Below are 16278 nucleotides of genomic sequence, written 5' to 3'. Positions count from 1 at the left end.
GAGCCCTTTTTACAAACACTGGCGAGACTTGTTCTACAGCCGTGAAGTATCAATCCAATGAATGGCTTCCTTTATCAGTATAATAGTCTATATCTACTTTAATGACCCAGTGCTGCCTCCCGGTGGCCGTCCAAAAGCATTCCCAATACCACCACCTTGCTTCATCGCAGCTGATGCCTGCATATCTGCCACTTTGGGCGGCAGCACCAAGGCACTCCGATCATTGCGCTTGTAGAAATCCACCAGAATCTGCGCGGTCTTGGCCGGTTGGTCTTCTTGAATAAAGTGGCCTGCTTCGGGCAGCACCTGGAGTTGATATTTGCCTTGGGGCTGTTAGTTGGCGGGCAGCATCCCGTGCTAAAGAGGAAGTGCGTACCTTGCATCTGTCCGATCATCAACTCCTTATCTAATCTATCTGTACCGGCGAGCAGAAGCAATTTGCCACCACGAGCTTCGAGGAACTTCTTACTCAGTCCGATGAACCAGTTCTCCCAGAAGGGCTTCGTCTCAGCGAGATTGGTACGCCACACCCACGGTTTAGACGGGTCCGTGGCGGATTCCTCCTCGTAGAGTAATGAGGGTACGGAAACGCGCGCGGAGGTCCTATTGCGGAGGGTGCGCGAGCGTGTACTACAGACGCTTTTTAGCTTGGCACTTCGCTTCCGCAGCGGGGGCGAACACCTACTGCCATTCGATCCCCGAGGTCAGGGAAGGGAACCGGGAAGGTCGAGTAGAGAGGTACTGCTCCATGCTTTGGAGGGCATCCATGGCCGAGCCTAGTGCTTTGTGAGTGGTGTTCAAACGCCTCCGATGGCTGATGGGGGTTTCGAGAAGACTGTACCCTCGACTACATCCAGCACGGCATACGCCAATAACTTGGACCCCAGCTCGCCCTTCTTGGCGACATCTGTGATCACCGCGCCGCCCAGACTATGTCCGACGAGGACAATGTCGGGGAGACTGTCCCAGGCCATCCGCGTGTGGGTCTCGCGGATGACGAAGACGAGGTCGCGATTGAGGGTCTCCAGGCTCAAGTCTAGGGCGACGGGCCCTTGACCGTCGGCTGCCGTCACGGTGGTCTGTCCATGGTCTCGGGCGTCCAGCGACAATACCCCCGCGTTGGGGAGGAGCCTCCGGATCTCTTCTGCGCATGTGGCGAAGGAGAGACCGGAGGAACCGGCGCCGTGATGCATGACGAAAAGCGGCCCCGAGTTGGTTGGGGGAGTCAGATAAGCATGGTGGGTGACGTGGGTGTCATTGACATCCTCGCGGAGGAAAAGCTCCTGGGCGAAGAAGTCGGTCCAGCTCAGCGTGGAGGAGGCGGATCTGCTGGGGTTAGCGAGGTGTCACCAAAGTGGAGTGTGTGAGATGGTGCGATACTGCCCGGACGGGAGGGGCGATATGACGAGTGTCGTTGTGTGCTACATAGAATCGTCACACGGCAAATGAAAATTTACAGTTACATAGGCAGTGCAATACATACTCTCGATCTGGTCTGGCAAACAATCGTTTACTCGGCGATGGGGTGACCGTTCCGGTCGACGAGCCGGAGGAATCCTCCTCTTCTAGGGCGTCCATCGAGGACACGGGAGGCTCGACAGGGAGCTTGGCCAGCTTTGCTTTGGCAAACGACTTTTGCAGCTCACTCATGGGTGAGTCTTCGGGCCAAGAAAGGTTTATATGGCGGGTCTAGTGGGATGAGTGTTGTATGATTGAGTAACGTCGGCAACGCTGCCCCACGTGGAGAAGAGGCAGGGATCAGTTCGAGGGTGAGAACGAGGGATCATGTTAAGAAGACACGGGATATCAAGACCTCGAGCAGGGGCACAATCATCTGCTGCTCCTGCGGCAATTGAGGGCGTGGGGATAGCTGTTTCTGGTATGTAGATGTTGGTCTGGATGTTGTTGGGCGTGAGGCTGACTAATACGAATGCCTGAGGCATAATTATATGACTTCATCGACCTCAACTCTATGATCTACATCTAGGTACGGTGCGCCTAATGGATATTCATCATTAGGTAGGGCTCTGCATGATATTCCTAGTCCAAATAGTACGATGCCGTTACTCATAAGCCTAACATCTCTGTAAGGCCGAAAGAAGTATTATGTGTTGTCTATCGGATGGAGCTGTCCAAACAATGAGGAAGAATTTAAAGACATAATCTGATAAATTGCCATTGCTTGCTTTGGACACCCTCTTCTGCGAGATAAAGATCATGTAAATTTATGATTCTCTGCCTGAAACTTTCCTCTTGCTCATTTTACCGCTACAACTGAGCTGGCTAAGTACTACTACTATCACATACCCAGCACGGCTTGAGAGTCATTCTCTCTCCATCTCACACTTGGCTTCTCTCTAGGGATCAAATATACATTGGCAGGATTATGGATACTCATATTGTAAGGGCTATTGGTCTACTATTGGGCAATAATGAAGAACGGATCTATTCGTGGAATATACTAGTAGTATATGCTACATGGTATGAACACTCTCAAAGGCTGTGGCTCCAACGGATATGGCATCCTATGAGAACATATTATTACCTACCTATCTATCACCACGGACAGGCCTAATATAGCTGGTCACTGTTCGTCTTAATAGACTATACCCTTCGTTATACATCCTTGGCTCTCATGACGTCATCGTTCTATGACATCTTTATCTCAACTCTGGACCTCCATCATCATCATTCCCGAACTCCTTCCACGACACAGTGCTACAGTAAGACAAAATGTCTGACGATCAGGAACCATCGCAAGGCTACGAGGACCGCCCCTCTATGAGCCCCAGGCACCATGAGGAACCTGATGAGCGGACGAGACTCCTGCCACGAGAGAATCCGGGGTATCTGAGTCCTGACGACCCTGCAGTGCGTTGACCAATCCGTGCTTCATCTTCCAAATGCATCCTCTCACCAGCAATGACAGGTTTCACCCTACAATCTCTGGAGCATTCGCGCTCTTCGGGGTCTCTCCTTGCTCTTCCTGGCCATCTCCTTCATTTGGTGGACGTTTCTTCTGGTGTCCGTGTTTGTGAGTCCGCCAGCGATGCACACCCGGGGATCTGGCTTCTTCTGCTTCTCCTATACCACCCTCACCGTCGGCTACCTCGTCATCAGCCTGCTCTTCTTCTCCGTCCCGTCCCGCCCGATGGTCATCTCCGGTATCATGCTCCTTGTCCTCCTCTTCGTGGACATGTGCATCATCGTGAGCGTACCACAGCTGCGCGTCGAGGAAGGCTGGGTCGGCATCGCCTCCGTCGTCTGGGCCACCCTCATCGCGCTGTATAACATCTTGCAGATTCGTTCCGTAGCGTGGGGCAAGCGTGAGGAGGAAGAACGTCTGACCGGCCGCGAGGAGACCCGTCGCCCGTTGCGCGAGTGGCTCGCCGTGCTGATCGAGTCCGTCGCCATGACCGTGCTCGCCCTCGTCGCCATCCTCTTCACCGCCACCTTAATCCTGCGCGCCCGCGACGCGTCCCTCCGGCCCCCGGGCTCCCAGTACCTCGTCAACGGGGACAGCTTCCAGGTACATCTCGCTTGTGTAGGTGGCGGCGGCGACAACGCCTCCATGCCCACCGTCCTGCTCGAGGGCGGTGAATCCCCCGTCGAGCACACGCTGCAGCCCTTCATCGATGACGTTTACCGCAGTGGTGCCATCGCGCGCTACTGCTTCTGGGACCGCCCCGGGTTCGCCTGGTCCGACAATGCCCCGTCGCCGTACTCGGCCGGCATGGCTGCGGATGCACTGTCGGAGGCGTTGGCGCTGGCGGGCGAGGACGGGCCGTGGGTGCTGGTCTCCGCCGGCGTGGGCAGCATTTACAGTCGCATCTTCGCCAGTCGCCACGTGCTCGAGATCGACGGCATCCTGCTCATTGACGGCCTCCACGAGGACTACCTCGGGAAGGTTGCGTCGCCGGGCCGCGGCTTTCTCCTCTGGCTGAGAGGGATCATCTCCCCGCTTGGGTTTGATCGTGTCGCCGGCGCCATCTTCAAGGGCCGCACGCGGGAAGACCGCGTGTACGGACGGAGCGCTTACCAGACGGGGAAGGTCATCAAGGCCAAATTGCAGGAGAACCTGGTCGCGGCCACCATGACGACCTCGGAGATTCAAACCGCCCGCCACGTCCAGGAAGCAGAGACTCCCCTTATGGTCGTCAGTTCGGGCGTCGAGGTCCGCAAAAGTCAGCGGTGGGCGAAGGGCCAGCAGGATCTGACCAAGGTAACGAGGAATCTGCAGGAGTGGGATATTGTGAAGGGCGCGCCACATGAAGTATGGCGGACAGTGGAGGGCAAACAAACGCTGGAGAAGCGATTAAGACAGCTGGTGCAGAGAGAAAAGTGATTGCTATTTGTATATTCATTTCTTGTATATGAAATTCAAGCAATGTTCGGAGTTTCATCGTCAGATATCTTTTGTATAACGGGCAATGCCGATGAACCTTGATGTTCCAAAAGATTCATCCGAACACCTCAACCTCTGTACAGGTCACGGCGATTGCAAGCGTGTTGGGATGTTCAAATCTTTCAGCGACACCTGATGGTCCAGAAATGACAGTGGGCCTTATATCCCGAAAAGCGATAGCCTGTTTTACCAGGAATTATATGTTGATTATTGTGAAGAATCGAGTGGATGCGAGACATATCCATATTTCTCCATACTACGCAGTACTTAACGGCTGCAGATCGTTCCCAGTCCGGGCGCTGTGCATCTGCAGGTAATAAGTAGAAAGGCATGAATTCCTTGTCACTTCAACTTCTTCCATCCCACCCTGATGACCCAAAAGCGCCTTTCACAATGGTACATTTCCCGACCTTATCAAATTTTATCACGAAATGACAAACAGCGCTCTAGAAGGTCATCTGGACCTGCTTAAAAGCCAATTGCCCATTGGGAGGCTGGTATCGCGCAGTCCGGCCATGTCGGGTTTAATCCAGGTCCGCAAGACATGAAAGATGTTGACTGGGCATTTGGTCTCTTGGTCAGTGTCATCCACGGGCCGTATCGAGCTCCCCTAGTTCATGCTCAATCGGCTGATAACGCGAGCATCTAGAAGACACCGGGTAAACGTGGTCAAGTGCACGATTGACGAACGGCAATGTCCCATTACATATCTGGCAGTATTGATGGTACTGCCCAGCAAATCATGGGACGTCTCGAGGTGTTTCTAGCTCATATGTGGGATATCAAAATAAAACTGCGAAGAACGGGGCGCCATACTCTGGTGCGTTCATCTCGATACCACATCAGATTTATTCGCATCCATATCCTGGATCCGTCCATAATGAAGCCGTTGATGCTAATGTCTTGACAGAACCATGATCATGATTGGGAACGAAGCGCAGGTCCGCTGGTGTCTTGAGCATGGGCTGACCCGCACGGATGCAACGACAGGGGATTCAACGATGTACTGAGCGAGGCTGGGTTATCTGGTACTGTAGAAGAATTCCGGTTGTTAGCTGTACATGGCGCCGACTTCTCCCACAGCAATGCCCTTCATGGCCCAGCGAACCGGACTGGCAAATGGCCAATTAAAATCCTGGCTGTTGGATGAGGCGAAGGTTCCGATTAACCTGCGCAAGTGGGAATATGATCCGAGAAGCCAGGTATAGGGTCTGCGCTACATTGCGCCATCGGGAAGGGTGCCTCTGAATGTGTGTGCCTCTTACTGCAACGAGGCATAGATGTCAACTCCAAGAATAAAAGTGGGTTAACCGAGCAGGATGTAGCTCAATGGATGGGAGGGACAGATATTGAGGATTTTGGATGCCGAGACGGGATAACTGGATCATCTTCCAGAGTTTCATTGCCGGCTTTCTTGCTATCCCTGACCGATGTAGTTGATACTCGAGACTACGTCATCCTCAGCCATGGAAAGTTCTCCCAATACCAACGAAGCGACCAATCCTAATAATGTGATTTTCCGAGCCGTCTAACTATACGGTGATATCAAACCCGCGGGAAGAACCCGACGTCGCATGCTGAAACGTAAATCATGTGGCCACATGTATGCATCAGGAAGAAAGACAAGTAGGACGCACGTCTCCATAAATGAACTCGATACAACTGATGTCCCCAGTCACGTCACTCCAATCGGTCGAGTCGACGATAGCCTAGTCGATCAAACACGGGGTCGAATGTTGAACGAATGGGCCGTGGTGGGGGGGTTATAATCGGGATCGAATACCCGTCACTCTAGACTAGCTCCCTTGAACCTCTTAGCAAGCTGTTCACTTTCTGACTTGGGAGACTCAGTCCTTGAGGAAAGGAACCGCTTTCCAGTCGGGACCATCGGACGGGAAGATTCGGCCGTACTGAGCCAGGGGCGCTTGGGGGGGCGCTCACCACTTTCCTGAAGAATCGTCACCAAGGTCGCCCACCCGGGGGTATTAATCAGCTGCATCCCATCCGCAGGTTTTCGGGACGTCGCAACGCGGCAGAGAAGGGATTCTTCGTCCTGGAATGGGTAAGCAAAGGCCGGGGCGGGGGATATGAGGGAGGGATCCTCTCACCTTATTGAACGTCGACAACGAGTGGAGGAAGCACAGGAGATGGAAGTCTGACACCGCTTGAATCGCCTTGTCGGGATCACCATGCGACACCAGTTTCTTCGCGACATGACGGAGCTCCTGGCTCTCGCCAATGACTTCGCGGTTCTCTATGGGGAAACTACTGTCGGTGAATAACGGCGACGACTCCGTGGGGAAACCGTGGGTTAATGTGACCAAGAGATATTCAACAGGGAAAGCGGGTTTTGCGTTTTGTTGGGCGCTCACGCCGTACTCGTTGATCTTGCGATAGAACACCTCTGGGATATATCGCGATTTATTGTCTGTGTCGTCTTCCTCCGACTGCACAAGCATGACGGAGGGCTCGGCGGACGGCTCAACGATGTCTGCACGGACCATTTCCACGGCGGCTACAGAAGCCTGATAGGCGCTGACCGTAATGGCGCCCTCTTCGTCGCCACTCAGGACACAAGTGACAAAGTTCGAGCCGAACCGGCCATTGCGACTCCATTTGGTGGCCTTGGGATGTTGCGCCTGTAGCCTCGACGCAAAGGCGATCTCTAGCGAGGAGAGGTAATATGAATCGATATGTCGCTTGCATATGACAGAGCCATCGCCCTGACCGGCATCCAGCAGGTCCGTGAAGATCACCCCGACCTTCTCCAGGCCGCAAAGTCGAGCGACTTCGTCCACTTCTCTTTCATTTGGCCACTCATGCAGAGTGATCCCGTCCACCTCATCCACCTGCGGCGGCTCGTAGATCGCTTGAACCACGGCCTTGATACCCAATGGCACTTCCGCATACTCCTCGTAGGTTCCATACAAAAAGCCCATGCGCTGGGAGCCGGATTTGCGCCAGAAGTCCAGCAATGAGTTGATCAGAGCAGGAGAAGAGAATTCCACGTGGTCGACCATGCGGAACTCTTGCGGCTGGAGACTGATTGCACTGGGCTGACACTTGGTGCAGATGCCCTCAGGCCAGGCGGGGTGTCCAGAGGGACAGTCGCGCCGGACACGGTAGTATGGTTCACTGAGGGGGGCCATGAATGAGCTGTTCAGCTCCGCTTTATTCGTTGCAGCATTGATCTTGCGGAGGTAGGAGTGAAACGATAAATGTTTGATCTTCTTTTCTCCAAGGTATTTCGGGTCGTAGGGTTCCAGTGGCATACAGTAGTCGCACATGCCTTTTGGGCCATGTTTACACATCTTTGTATCCAGCGAACGTTTGATTTTGCCGTCCTTCTTATCCAACGCATCATCCAATGGGCTCTGTTGGATCACTTCCCAGGGGTTTTTTATTGTGGCGGAAGGAGAGGCAGGTTGAGCGCGGATGGCGACCGTCTCGGGTTGTGACACCGGGGCTCCGTTCAGACGGCGGGATGATTCGTTCGTCACATGCCCGTTTGAGGCACCGTCTTGCAAGTCTTGTTTGTTTTGATAGCCAATGTAAAGTTTGTCACCGTGGCTAGGGAACGTGTCAACGAATCTCAGACTGAACGGAATCAGCAACAAACCAACCTTAAACCAGCCTTTTCAATCGAAACGCCACCTAGACCAGCCAGAGATCTCTCATCACCACCGGTGCCAATCGGTTTGTTGGACAGGCTGATTGAGGATGGCTCGACGTCTTCGGGAAGGTGTTCTACAATCTGCCAGGGTTGTCAGGATGGCGCGTTGCTCCTGGCTGACTGGAGCATACCTTTTGCTGGAGAGAGGGAAGTAGCTCCTGTGGGTTCACAGACAGTCGAAACTGGCCATTTCGACTTTCAAATCTCAACACAATCGGCCGGGACGCCATGGTAGCGGGAGGTAAGGTGCGGATGACGTGGGAGCAGGATTCGTAAACGGTGGGTTGCTTGGGTGGATCTAAGGGTTTAAGAGAAAAGAGCACTCATGACGGTTAACGGGAGGCAGTATATGTTTTCCAAGAGAGTGTGTCCAAAGAAGAGATGGGACAGGGAGAAAGCAGAGGAGGAGCGGATTCAAGATGGAGAAGCTGTGGTGGAAAGCGGAGGAACAGAAGCAGCTCTATCGTCATACCGCCTTAGTCATCGGCTGACTAACTAGTCAACTACTCCATAACTAGTTACATTACTCTTGACCAACAAACTATACGAGTTTTGATATGTGCGAAGATATATGGCGAGGTTATCAACGCATTGTCTGCGCTACGCGAAAGAAACGGAGATATCAGGATAACCAAGTCTCATTAGGCATCATATTCTGAATGAACCTCTCGCCACAAACGCCTCAACAAGAATCGCAAACACATGAACAAGCGAAGCCAATGACACAGCCAGGGGTATTGAGGGATAAAGCCAATCAAAGAATATTGCACTTCTTGGGGAGACCGCAGGGTCCCTCGCTCTTCTCGGCTTTAGCACCCGATCCCTTCTGCGACGTGGTCGGCTGTTGCGTCTGCGCAGGCTGGGTGGTTTCATTTTTTTGTTGGGTTTTCGGTTGTGATGCGGTGCCAGCTGCAGCGGGCGTGTCGGACTTGGTCTGGTCGCTGCCATGTAGTCAAGCAGTGGCCTTGGAGACGTGCTCGTAGAAGGCCTTGCCCTGGGCCTCGGCAATCTCGAGCTCGAGGGCAGTGGGCTGACGGGAGCCATCAGCACCCTAGGAGAGGTTAGTCTTGGAACGACCCGGGGGAAAAGGGATAGAGGTAGAATCAAACGTACGGCAAAGGTACCGGCACCCCAGGCGCTACCACCGTGGATCTCCGTGAGGTTGGCGAGCTGGGGGAACACGGTCTTGTAGCCGAGAGGCACGTAGATGAAACCGTGGTGGGCGAGGGTGCTCATGGCAGCGATGCAGGTGGATTCCTGGCCACCACCGAGAGTACCGGTCGAGACGAAAAGACCGGCATACTTGCCCCAGTAACCACCGGAGGCCCAGATGCCACCAGTGCGGTCCCAGAAGGCCTTCCACTGGGCCGGGAAGTTACCGTAACGGGTGGGGATACCGAAGAGCACGGCGTCGTACTCCTTCAGGGTGTCGACGTGGGCGATGGGGTAGCTGGACTTGGGAGGAGCGTGCATCTTGTCCAGGACCTCCTGAGGAAGGGTCTCCTCAATCCTGGAAAGCCAATGGTGAGCTTGACGACGACAATTGGAGAGGTTCCGGGGGAACTCACTGGTAAACGTCGACCTTACCGCCGGCGGCCTCGATACCCTTCTTCTCGGCCTCGGCCAGCTTGACGATGTGGCCGTACATGGAGTAAAAGACAATAGCGATCTTGGCCATGGTGACGGAATTGGAGGGGTAGACAATAGAATTAGGATTAATAGAAGTCTATGATCGATTGATATGGGACAGAGGATGGGATTGAGGGAGAGGGAGAGAGAGGGATTTATAGTCCATCAGAACCCAGCGGGGCAGCCCCTCCAGCCCCTCCGAGAGGGAAGCAACCGAGACCCTGCTGGGGAGGGAGGGGCCTGCAACCCTACCAGAGCTCAACCTGCTGGCGGCAGCAGCAGGACGATGCAGTAATCATCAATAATCGACAACGGCGATGAGCTAATCGATGACTGATCCCCACCCCCGCCAATCAGCGCCGGGTCTGCCAGCTTAGGGAATTCTGACCGATCGGTGACAAATCCTCCATCTTCCCCGTATTTCCGCTGCTCAGCGCATTCATTCGGCCTGTCTACACGGTGATCCCGATCGCGCAAGCATGAAGAATCCTCCCTCGCGGTTTAACGGCCCCGTAGGCCTCTCTCCTGAGCGGCATGCACCTCCAGACCGGTGTCTCCAGTCATGATGTCATCCGATACCTCCGAGGACCCCGTAGGAACAACATAATACGCGCTGTCATGCTCTATAATCCAGATCCACTCCATTGGGTATCGTACAATAGTGTCCACTCTGTCTTCCTGAACAATCCTCTCATCCTCATCCCCGTCCCCGTCCTCGGAACCGTCCACGGACAAATCCCCCGCCCCGTCCTCGTTCATTCCTCCACTCGCGTTCGCGCTCTTTCTCCCGTTCCTGCTCCTCGCGAATCAGCGACCGTTCGCGCTCCAGTTCCTCCTCCGTCTTCTCCACCCGCAGGGTCGGCGGTGGGAGGTTCTCCGACCACCGCGGATGGGCGTCCGTGCAGCTCTTCCCTTCCGGACAGAATCCGGCCACGTAGAACGGGCATAAGCGCCGTCGCACGTGGCGTTTCGAGCAGAGCGCTCCCAGCGGGCAATACCCCCGGTCGTAGTGTTCACAGGGCGGCAGCCGGGCCTGTTCCCGCACGTGCTGATAGAGGCAATCGTCACCGTTGGGGCAATATCCCGACCGCGAGAACGACTGGCACTCGGGCATCCGCCGCAGGTTATATTCGTGTAGGTATTCGCATTTGAGCCCCTTCTTGCATAGGCCCTTCAAAAAGTGCTTGCACACCAAGGACCCGTGTGTCGTGGATGGCGCCAGGCCCGACGCGGTCGTGGTCGACGTCGTAACCCGAGACGGTGTAGGATGGCGATCGGGGCAGGCCGGTCCGAGAGGGCAGTGGCCTTCACTGTAGGCTTTGCAGACGGGGACATCGCTGGCTAGGCCGAACCCGAAGCTCTTCCGGATGAAAGGGGTGAAGGAGAAGTCTTCGTAGCTGGGGTCGCGCGAGCTATCGCTGGATAGGATCTGAGCCGCCGCGTAGCTCACGTCCGCAGTCATGTTGTATCCTTTATGTCCGCAGATACGCGATGGAGAATCGGCGAGGTTGAAGGTGATCGTGGATAGCAGAATTGAGTAGAGTGACTTAGTAGATCAAATGACGGCGATGGGTCGTGAGAGGCAGTGAGGGATTATGACAAGGTGCTCATGTATCGCTTCTGGCCTTGAAGAACGAGGGTTGCTGTTCGCTTCTCTATGTTGTTGCAGAACGACCGAGAAGGAACAAGAAGCGTCCCAAGATGGCAGGCGGTGGCAAGAGAAGCGCAAATGCACACATTAGTCATTATATTCACAATATCCATAACTACCTACATAACTCCATACTTCGCATTGTTGTCTCTGCATCTCCGCGTACTTTTGCTCGTGATCCTCCAATTTACCCGACAACCAGCAGATGGCGCCCAAGGGGTTGTATCGCCTCAGATCCTGACGGACAATGGGAGTTTTCGCCGGTCATCGGCGTCTGAGTCTATTGGACCGACTATCCTGATGCCCGTTGTCCCTGCATACGAAAGAAAAAATCCCTCCAAGTCATGGGATCATCCTGATTTTCTTTTGCTAAGCTATTCTCCACTCCCAGGAGAGTCTGTCCGGGTTCGTGCGGGAACCACGCTTTCTGCGTCTTCTCGATCCTCCTGGGTACAGACAGTAATCTACCTAACATCCCCATCAGCAGGTCTGGATGTACCCCGGAGGTTCTCGATTCTTTTGGCTTCTTTTGTCGTTGGGTCCCGGGCGATCCGCCCATCGCCGAGGTCCAGTCATGTTCAAACATAGCCAGCCATGCAGCTGGGTGCAGCTCATCATGCGGGGATAGCAATCAGCAAGTCAGCGCTCCCCACAGCCCCTAAGAAGCGAGAAAAAAAAGCAACGAATGTGAAAACTTTAACGGGACTCGGAAAGGGAGAATGTCTCTGTCCAGAATCGAATAAATTCGCTGGGTGAGAGGTCTACGAGATACTGTTCAAGTGGCCTGCTGATCCCTGTCCATACACTCAGCGACAGTATGCATCAGGCGAGAGGCTGGGACTCTCCACCACCACTCGTGGGACAGTTTTCTCTCACCGGAATGGATCAATCCCTTTAATCATAATCCGAGCCGCACGCGCGTTGCCCGTTTCATCACCTATGAAGCTTCCGGGGCATCCAATGAACCCCTCACAGCGGGGTGAAGCATGGGCCCTGTCTAGTGTCCACCGGGGCCAAGTCGCTTTCTCTTTGTTGTCATGGACAATAATAGAACGAGAGTGCTAACAGATGAATGCCTAGGTCCCCGCATTAAAGAGGGATGGGGAAAATAATAATAATAATAATGCCAACCCCCCTTCATTCCTGCAGTGTCATCGTGCACGGTTGGAAGGCAGCCTTTAACCACCAGACGAACCTCTGGACAAGTCAGCGGCCGTAGCGGATCCGAGCTGCATTCGAGTGGGAATTCTGGTTTATTAATCCTAGCACCGTCAGTCGTCTCTGAGCCCCGGTCCAGTCCCTGGAGGGTCAGGTCGGTTGCCTTGTCCTCTGGTCACTCGGTTCGTACCTGAATGCCATCCATGGGCCCGTCAGTATATGACGATGAAGAATAAAATCCGGTAGACCCGATAGACGAGGGGAAAATCAATGTGATGAAAGTCCCAAACTGGAGCGCAAAAAGAAATTCTCCCCAGCAAAAGCCCCCATCCACACGTGACGTGCTTCTCCGGTGGGCATACTAGACCTCTTAGTTATTGTTCGTGTGCTCTGACCTCATCCCATCGTCGTCATCGCCCTCTGCTCTATACCATCGCCTTTTCATTCACGCCCCTTCTTCCATGGTGCGCCTGTAGCCAGCACCAACCACCCCGTCTGGGTCCCGAAATCCCCACTACAGTCATGTTCTCCGGCTCTCTCTTCCCCCACTGGCGCCGCAAAGCCGCCGAACGCTCTAGCAGCAGTTCCTACGAGGTGCCCTTCTACCTGAACGCAGCCTACTATCCGAATTGGCGCATCTACCGCAAGCAGCCGCCCTCGTCCCTGCGGTTAGGCTTCATCTCGCACATCTTCTACGCCTTTGCCTGGTACGAGTCTCCCGCACTACCCCTCATTCTGTCCCGGTCCATTGCATAGCCATGTTAACCCACGGGCGTTTTGAAGGGTCAAGGAAGATGGCACAGTCTATGTTGGTTCCTTCGTTCTCTCCATTCATGTGATTTGCCCGAGAAACTAACCGGGGTGTACGTTTTCCCGTAGCTGAGCGATGAATGGGCCGACGCCCAGATGCCCGTCGACGGCACGCAGGGCTGTCTCCGCGCCTTTGCGCAGCTAAAGCCGCAGTATTCGAAGATGAAGCTCATCCTCTCCATCGGCGGCGGCGGAAAGGGCAGCGAGAACTTTGCCGCTGTCGCCCGCAGCCAGTCCCGCGTCGAGACGTTCGTCCGCACCGCCAGGGAACTGGTCGACCAGTTCGGACTGGACGGGATCGACAGTATGCCCTCCCCCGATGCATAAGATTTGGTTCGTATGTTTGTGGACACGGCAGGAACTAACGATGCAAGTCGACTGGGAACACCCGGCGGACCCGCAGCAGGGCTGGGACTATGTGCGGTTGCTGGCCCGACTGCGGCAGGGCTTCCCGCCACCGCGATACGTACTCGCGACCTGTCTCCCGGCCGGACAGTGGGCGCTGCAGAACATCGACCTCGGCCAGGCGCAACGGTACCTGGACCTGATCAACGTGATGACGTATGATTTTGCCGGCCCGTGGACGGCCGAGACGGGCCACCAGGCGCAGCTGTACAGCCCGTCGCGCAACCCGGGCGCCGTGTCCTGCCAGTCCGCCGTGACGTATATCCTGGGGCGGGGCGTCGATCCCAAGAAGCTCCTTGTCGGGGTCCCCGTGTACGGCCGGTCCTTCCTGGGGAGCAGTAATGTCGGACAACGGTACGCAGGGTGCGGGGGCGAGGACGGCGTGTTCGATTACAGCGACTTACCCCGGCCGGGGGCCAAGGAGCACCACGACGACAAGCTCGGAGCGGCGTATTGCTCCGGCGGGGATGGCGGGTTCGTCACGTATGACACGCCGCGGACGGTGCAGCAGAAGGCCAAGTTTGTGACCAAGACTCGACTCGGAGGGTTGTTTTACTGGCATATTGGAGGGGATGCCCGCGGACCGCGCAGTCTGATCGAGACGGGGTACAACACGTTACATGATATGGAATGATGCGAGGAAGACGAAAAAAAAATGGAAGCGAAATATAGTCTAGCGACACGGGAAAAAAAAAAAAGGGAGAGGCATCCTGCAGGTTTTATCTATGTTTGTTGTGCAAATAGCCGACGAATGCGAATACTCTTCTGGTCTGATAAGCTGAGCGGCCGTGGTTGGAGGCTGATAAGATGTCGCCATCATCCATGCAGATTCAGATGCAGTCGGTTTCGGAAGGGATGCAAATCTAGACAGCGTTTATACTACAACGTCCCTCAAGCCACCGCGACCCTGGCAAATGCGCCTCGTATCTCCTCGACTGTCTTGTTCTCCGCCAGGAGCAGTCCTAGCCAGACGCGCGATTTCTGCGGATTCAAGTACCCACTGCCAATCCGCGCCTCGTCGGACGGAGGGACCTCGCCGTTCCCAGTGCGTGTGCTAGCCACTACGGGGATCCCGTAGGACTCGACCATATCCGCAATAGCGGAATCAAACGAGGACGAGACGGAGCCTGCGCCGGAGCCGGCAATCTATCATCCCGTTAGAAGCATGCCTCCAGCCGTGCGGCGGGGAAAAGAGAAGAAACTTACGACGATACCCTCCGCTCCATTCCGCACCGCATCGTACAGCGTGTCGTTGTGCATGTCCTGGTAGGAGTAGAGGATGTCCACGCGCGGAATGGACGACACATTGCGGACGTCGAACGTCATCTTGCCGGTGGGCTCGACCGGCGGGTAGAAGAAGTAAGGCGTGTTGGAGACGATGGCGCCGAGGTTGCCCATCTCGACGGCTTTGAAGGTGTCGAGGGTGTTGGCGTTCGTCTTGGTTGTGTAGAACGCGGACATGACGCGGTCATTCATCACGATCAGGCCGCCGCGGTCGCGCGCCGACGGCACCGAGGCCACCGTGACTGACTGCAGCAGGTTGAAGGGCCCGTCGGCCGAGATAGCTGTCGATGGGCGCATGGCGCCCACGACGACGATAGGCTTGCGACAGTTGACCGTCGCATCGAGGAAGAAGGCCGTTTCCTCGAGGGTGTCCGTGCCGTGTGTGACCACAGCCCCTGACATGGTTGCATCCTCGCAGACAACCTCGTTCAGCGTGCGCGCCATGTCTAGGAGAATGTTCGAGGTCACGTCCGAGCTACCCACGTTAGCAACTTGCACCCCCGCGACATTCGCGATGTCCAGCATCTCCGGGACAGCATCGATCAGGTCCTGGATCCCAATCGCTCCAGCCTGATAGCCTGTCGTGGCGGTGTTATCCGCACTGGAGCCCGCAATGGTACCCCCTGTTGCCAGGATAGTGACATTGGGCAGGGTGGAATTCATCTGGGTGAAATTGAGGCCGTGGGCGTTGGTGAAAACAAAGGTGACGTTGTCCGCATTAGCCCGTGGATAGAGCAACGGCGAAGCATGTCCTAGAGCCGCCAGGGCCGTGACGGTGAGTGCTTTCACGGTGAAACCCCTGACATGCGTTGTGGATAGACCTCTGCTCAGCTACGACAGACAAAATCACAACGATAGACAGGGTCCATCTTTATAGCTCGTGGCTTATCACGTGCCCACCGTGGACGGCCCATCTTATCAGACATCCCATTGTCTGCGGATCCGGTGTCGTAATTAAGCAGACTCATATGCCATCGTCAGGCTAATCGTTGGAGAACGTCTCCAACCGGGCTTGGCAAAGGGGCAGAAGTTGCTGCTATCTCTGCTGGCTGTGGATCGCCAAGGTCTTATCTCACATGGATAGAAGCGAATATCGGAGCTCGTCCGAAAGTGACAATTAAACTGGACGGTAGAGCACCGGCCGTGTATCATTCATTACCTATGGAGCTCACGAAGATAGTGATAGCAACAACCCTTCGTCATGAAACCCATACCAGCAAGCGTGTCCGAACACGAAAGACGGGAAAAAGCAAACAAGTGATA

General features: G+C 55.0%; 7 protein-coding genes across 7 annotated transcripts; 2 read left to right on the top strand and 5 right to left on the bottom strand.

The window, feature by feature from the left end:
• Positions 1-67: 67 nt before the first annotated feature.
• Positions 68-2144, bottom strand: ppe1 (putative ribosomal protein/carboxylic ester hydrolase (Ppe1)). Its single transcript, XM_073690407.1, has 7 exons — positions 2093-2144; positions 1941-2020; positions 1484-1880; positions 842-1326; positions 686-776; positions 377-630; positions 68-323 (listed from the first exon to the last, which is right to left on the bottom strand). Exons 3-7 carry the CDS (start codon positions 1648-1650, stop codon positions 94-96), a joined length of 1227 nt encoding a protein of 408 aa, XP_073545994.1. The 5' UTR covers positions 1651-1880; positions 1941-2020; positions 2093-2144; the 3' UTR covers positions 68-93.
• A 510-nt stretch (positions 2145-2654) lies between these two features.
• Positions 2655-4436, top strand: BDV59DRAFT_71020 (uncharacterized protein). Its single transcript, XM_073696953.1, has 2 exons — positions 2655-2871; positions 2930-4436. The coding sequence occupies exons 1-2, from the start codon at positions 2734-2736 to the stop codon at positions 4343-4345; spliced, it is 1554 nt and encodes a 517-aa protein (XP_073545993.1). The 5' UTR covers positions 2655-2733; the 3' UTR covers positions 4346-4436.
• Positions 4437-6191: 1755 nt separating this feature from the next.
• On the bottom strand, positions 6192-8308 carry npl4 (nuclear protein localization protein 4; the record flags this gene model as incomplete). The annotated part of the gene is made up of 4 exons (XM_073692395.1): positions 6192-6458; positions 6514-7975; positions 8029-8159; positions 8210-8308. 4 exons carry the CDS (start codon positions 8306-8308, stop codon positions 6192-6194), a joined length of 1959 nt encoding a protein of 652 aa, XP_073545992.1.
• A 254-nt stretch (positions 8309-8562) lies between these two features.
• pst2 (putative NADH-quinone oxidoreductase Pst2) lies at positions 8563-10070 on the bottom strand. The gene is made up of 3 exons (XM_073690406.1): positions 9647-10070; positions 9192-9588; positions 8563-9129 (listed from the first exon to the last, which is right to left on the bottom strand). The coding sequence occupies exons 1-3, from the start codon at positions 9754-9756 to the stop codon at positions 9031-9033; spliced, it is 606 nt and encodes a 201-aa protein (XP_073545991.1). The 5' UTR covers positions 9757-10070; the 3' UTR covers positions 8563-9030.
• yth1 (cleavage polyadenylation factor RNA-binding subunit YTH1) lies at positions 10070-11359 on the bottom strand. Its single transcript, XM_073690405.1, has one exon. It carries the CDS (start codon positions 11167-11169, stop codon positions 10405-10407), a length of 765 nt encoding a protein of 254 aa, XP_073545990.1. The 5' UTR covers positions 11170-11359; the 3' UTR covers positions 10070-10404.
• A 1679-nt stretch (positions 11360-13038) lies between these two features.
• On the top strand, positions 13039-14365 carry BDV59DRAFT_194434 (glycoside hydrolase family 18 protein; the record flags this gene model as incomplete). Its single annotated transcript, XM_073692394.1, has 4 exons — positions 13039-13223; positions 13300-13324; positions 13396-13630; positions 13701-14365. The coding sequence occupies 4 exons, from the start codon at positions 13039-13041 to the stop codon at positions 14363-14365; spliced, it is 1110 nt and encodes a 369-aa protein (XP_073545989.1).
• Positions 14366-14622: 257 nt separating this feature from the next.
• On the bottom strand, positions 14623-16227 carry BDV59DRAFT_194433 (asparaginase ahrA; the record flags this gene model as incomplete). Its single annotated transcript, XM_073692393.1, has 3 exons — positions 14623-14877; positions 14938-15797; positions 16209-16227. 3 exons carry the CDS (start codon positions 16225-16227, stop codon positions 14623-14625), a joined length of 1134 nt encoding a protein of 377 aa, XP_073545988.1.
• Positions 16228-16278: the final 51 nt, after the last annotated feature.

This window comes from Aspergillus ambiguus (genome assembly GCF_047715705.1).
Source record: "Aspergillus ambiguus strain CBS 117.58 unplaced genomic scaffold BDV59scaffold_26, whole genome shotgun sequence".
Classification (NCBI taxonomy): Eukaryota; Fungi; Ascomycota; class Eurotiomycetes; order Eurotiales; family Aspergillaceae; genus Aspergillus; species Aspergillus ambiguus.
The sequence above is the reverse complement of the archived record's forward strand: the minus strand, read 5'-3'. Positions and strand labels throughout refer to the sequence as shown.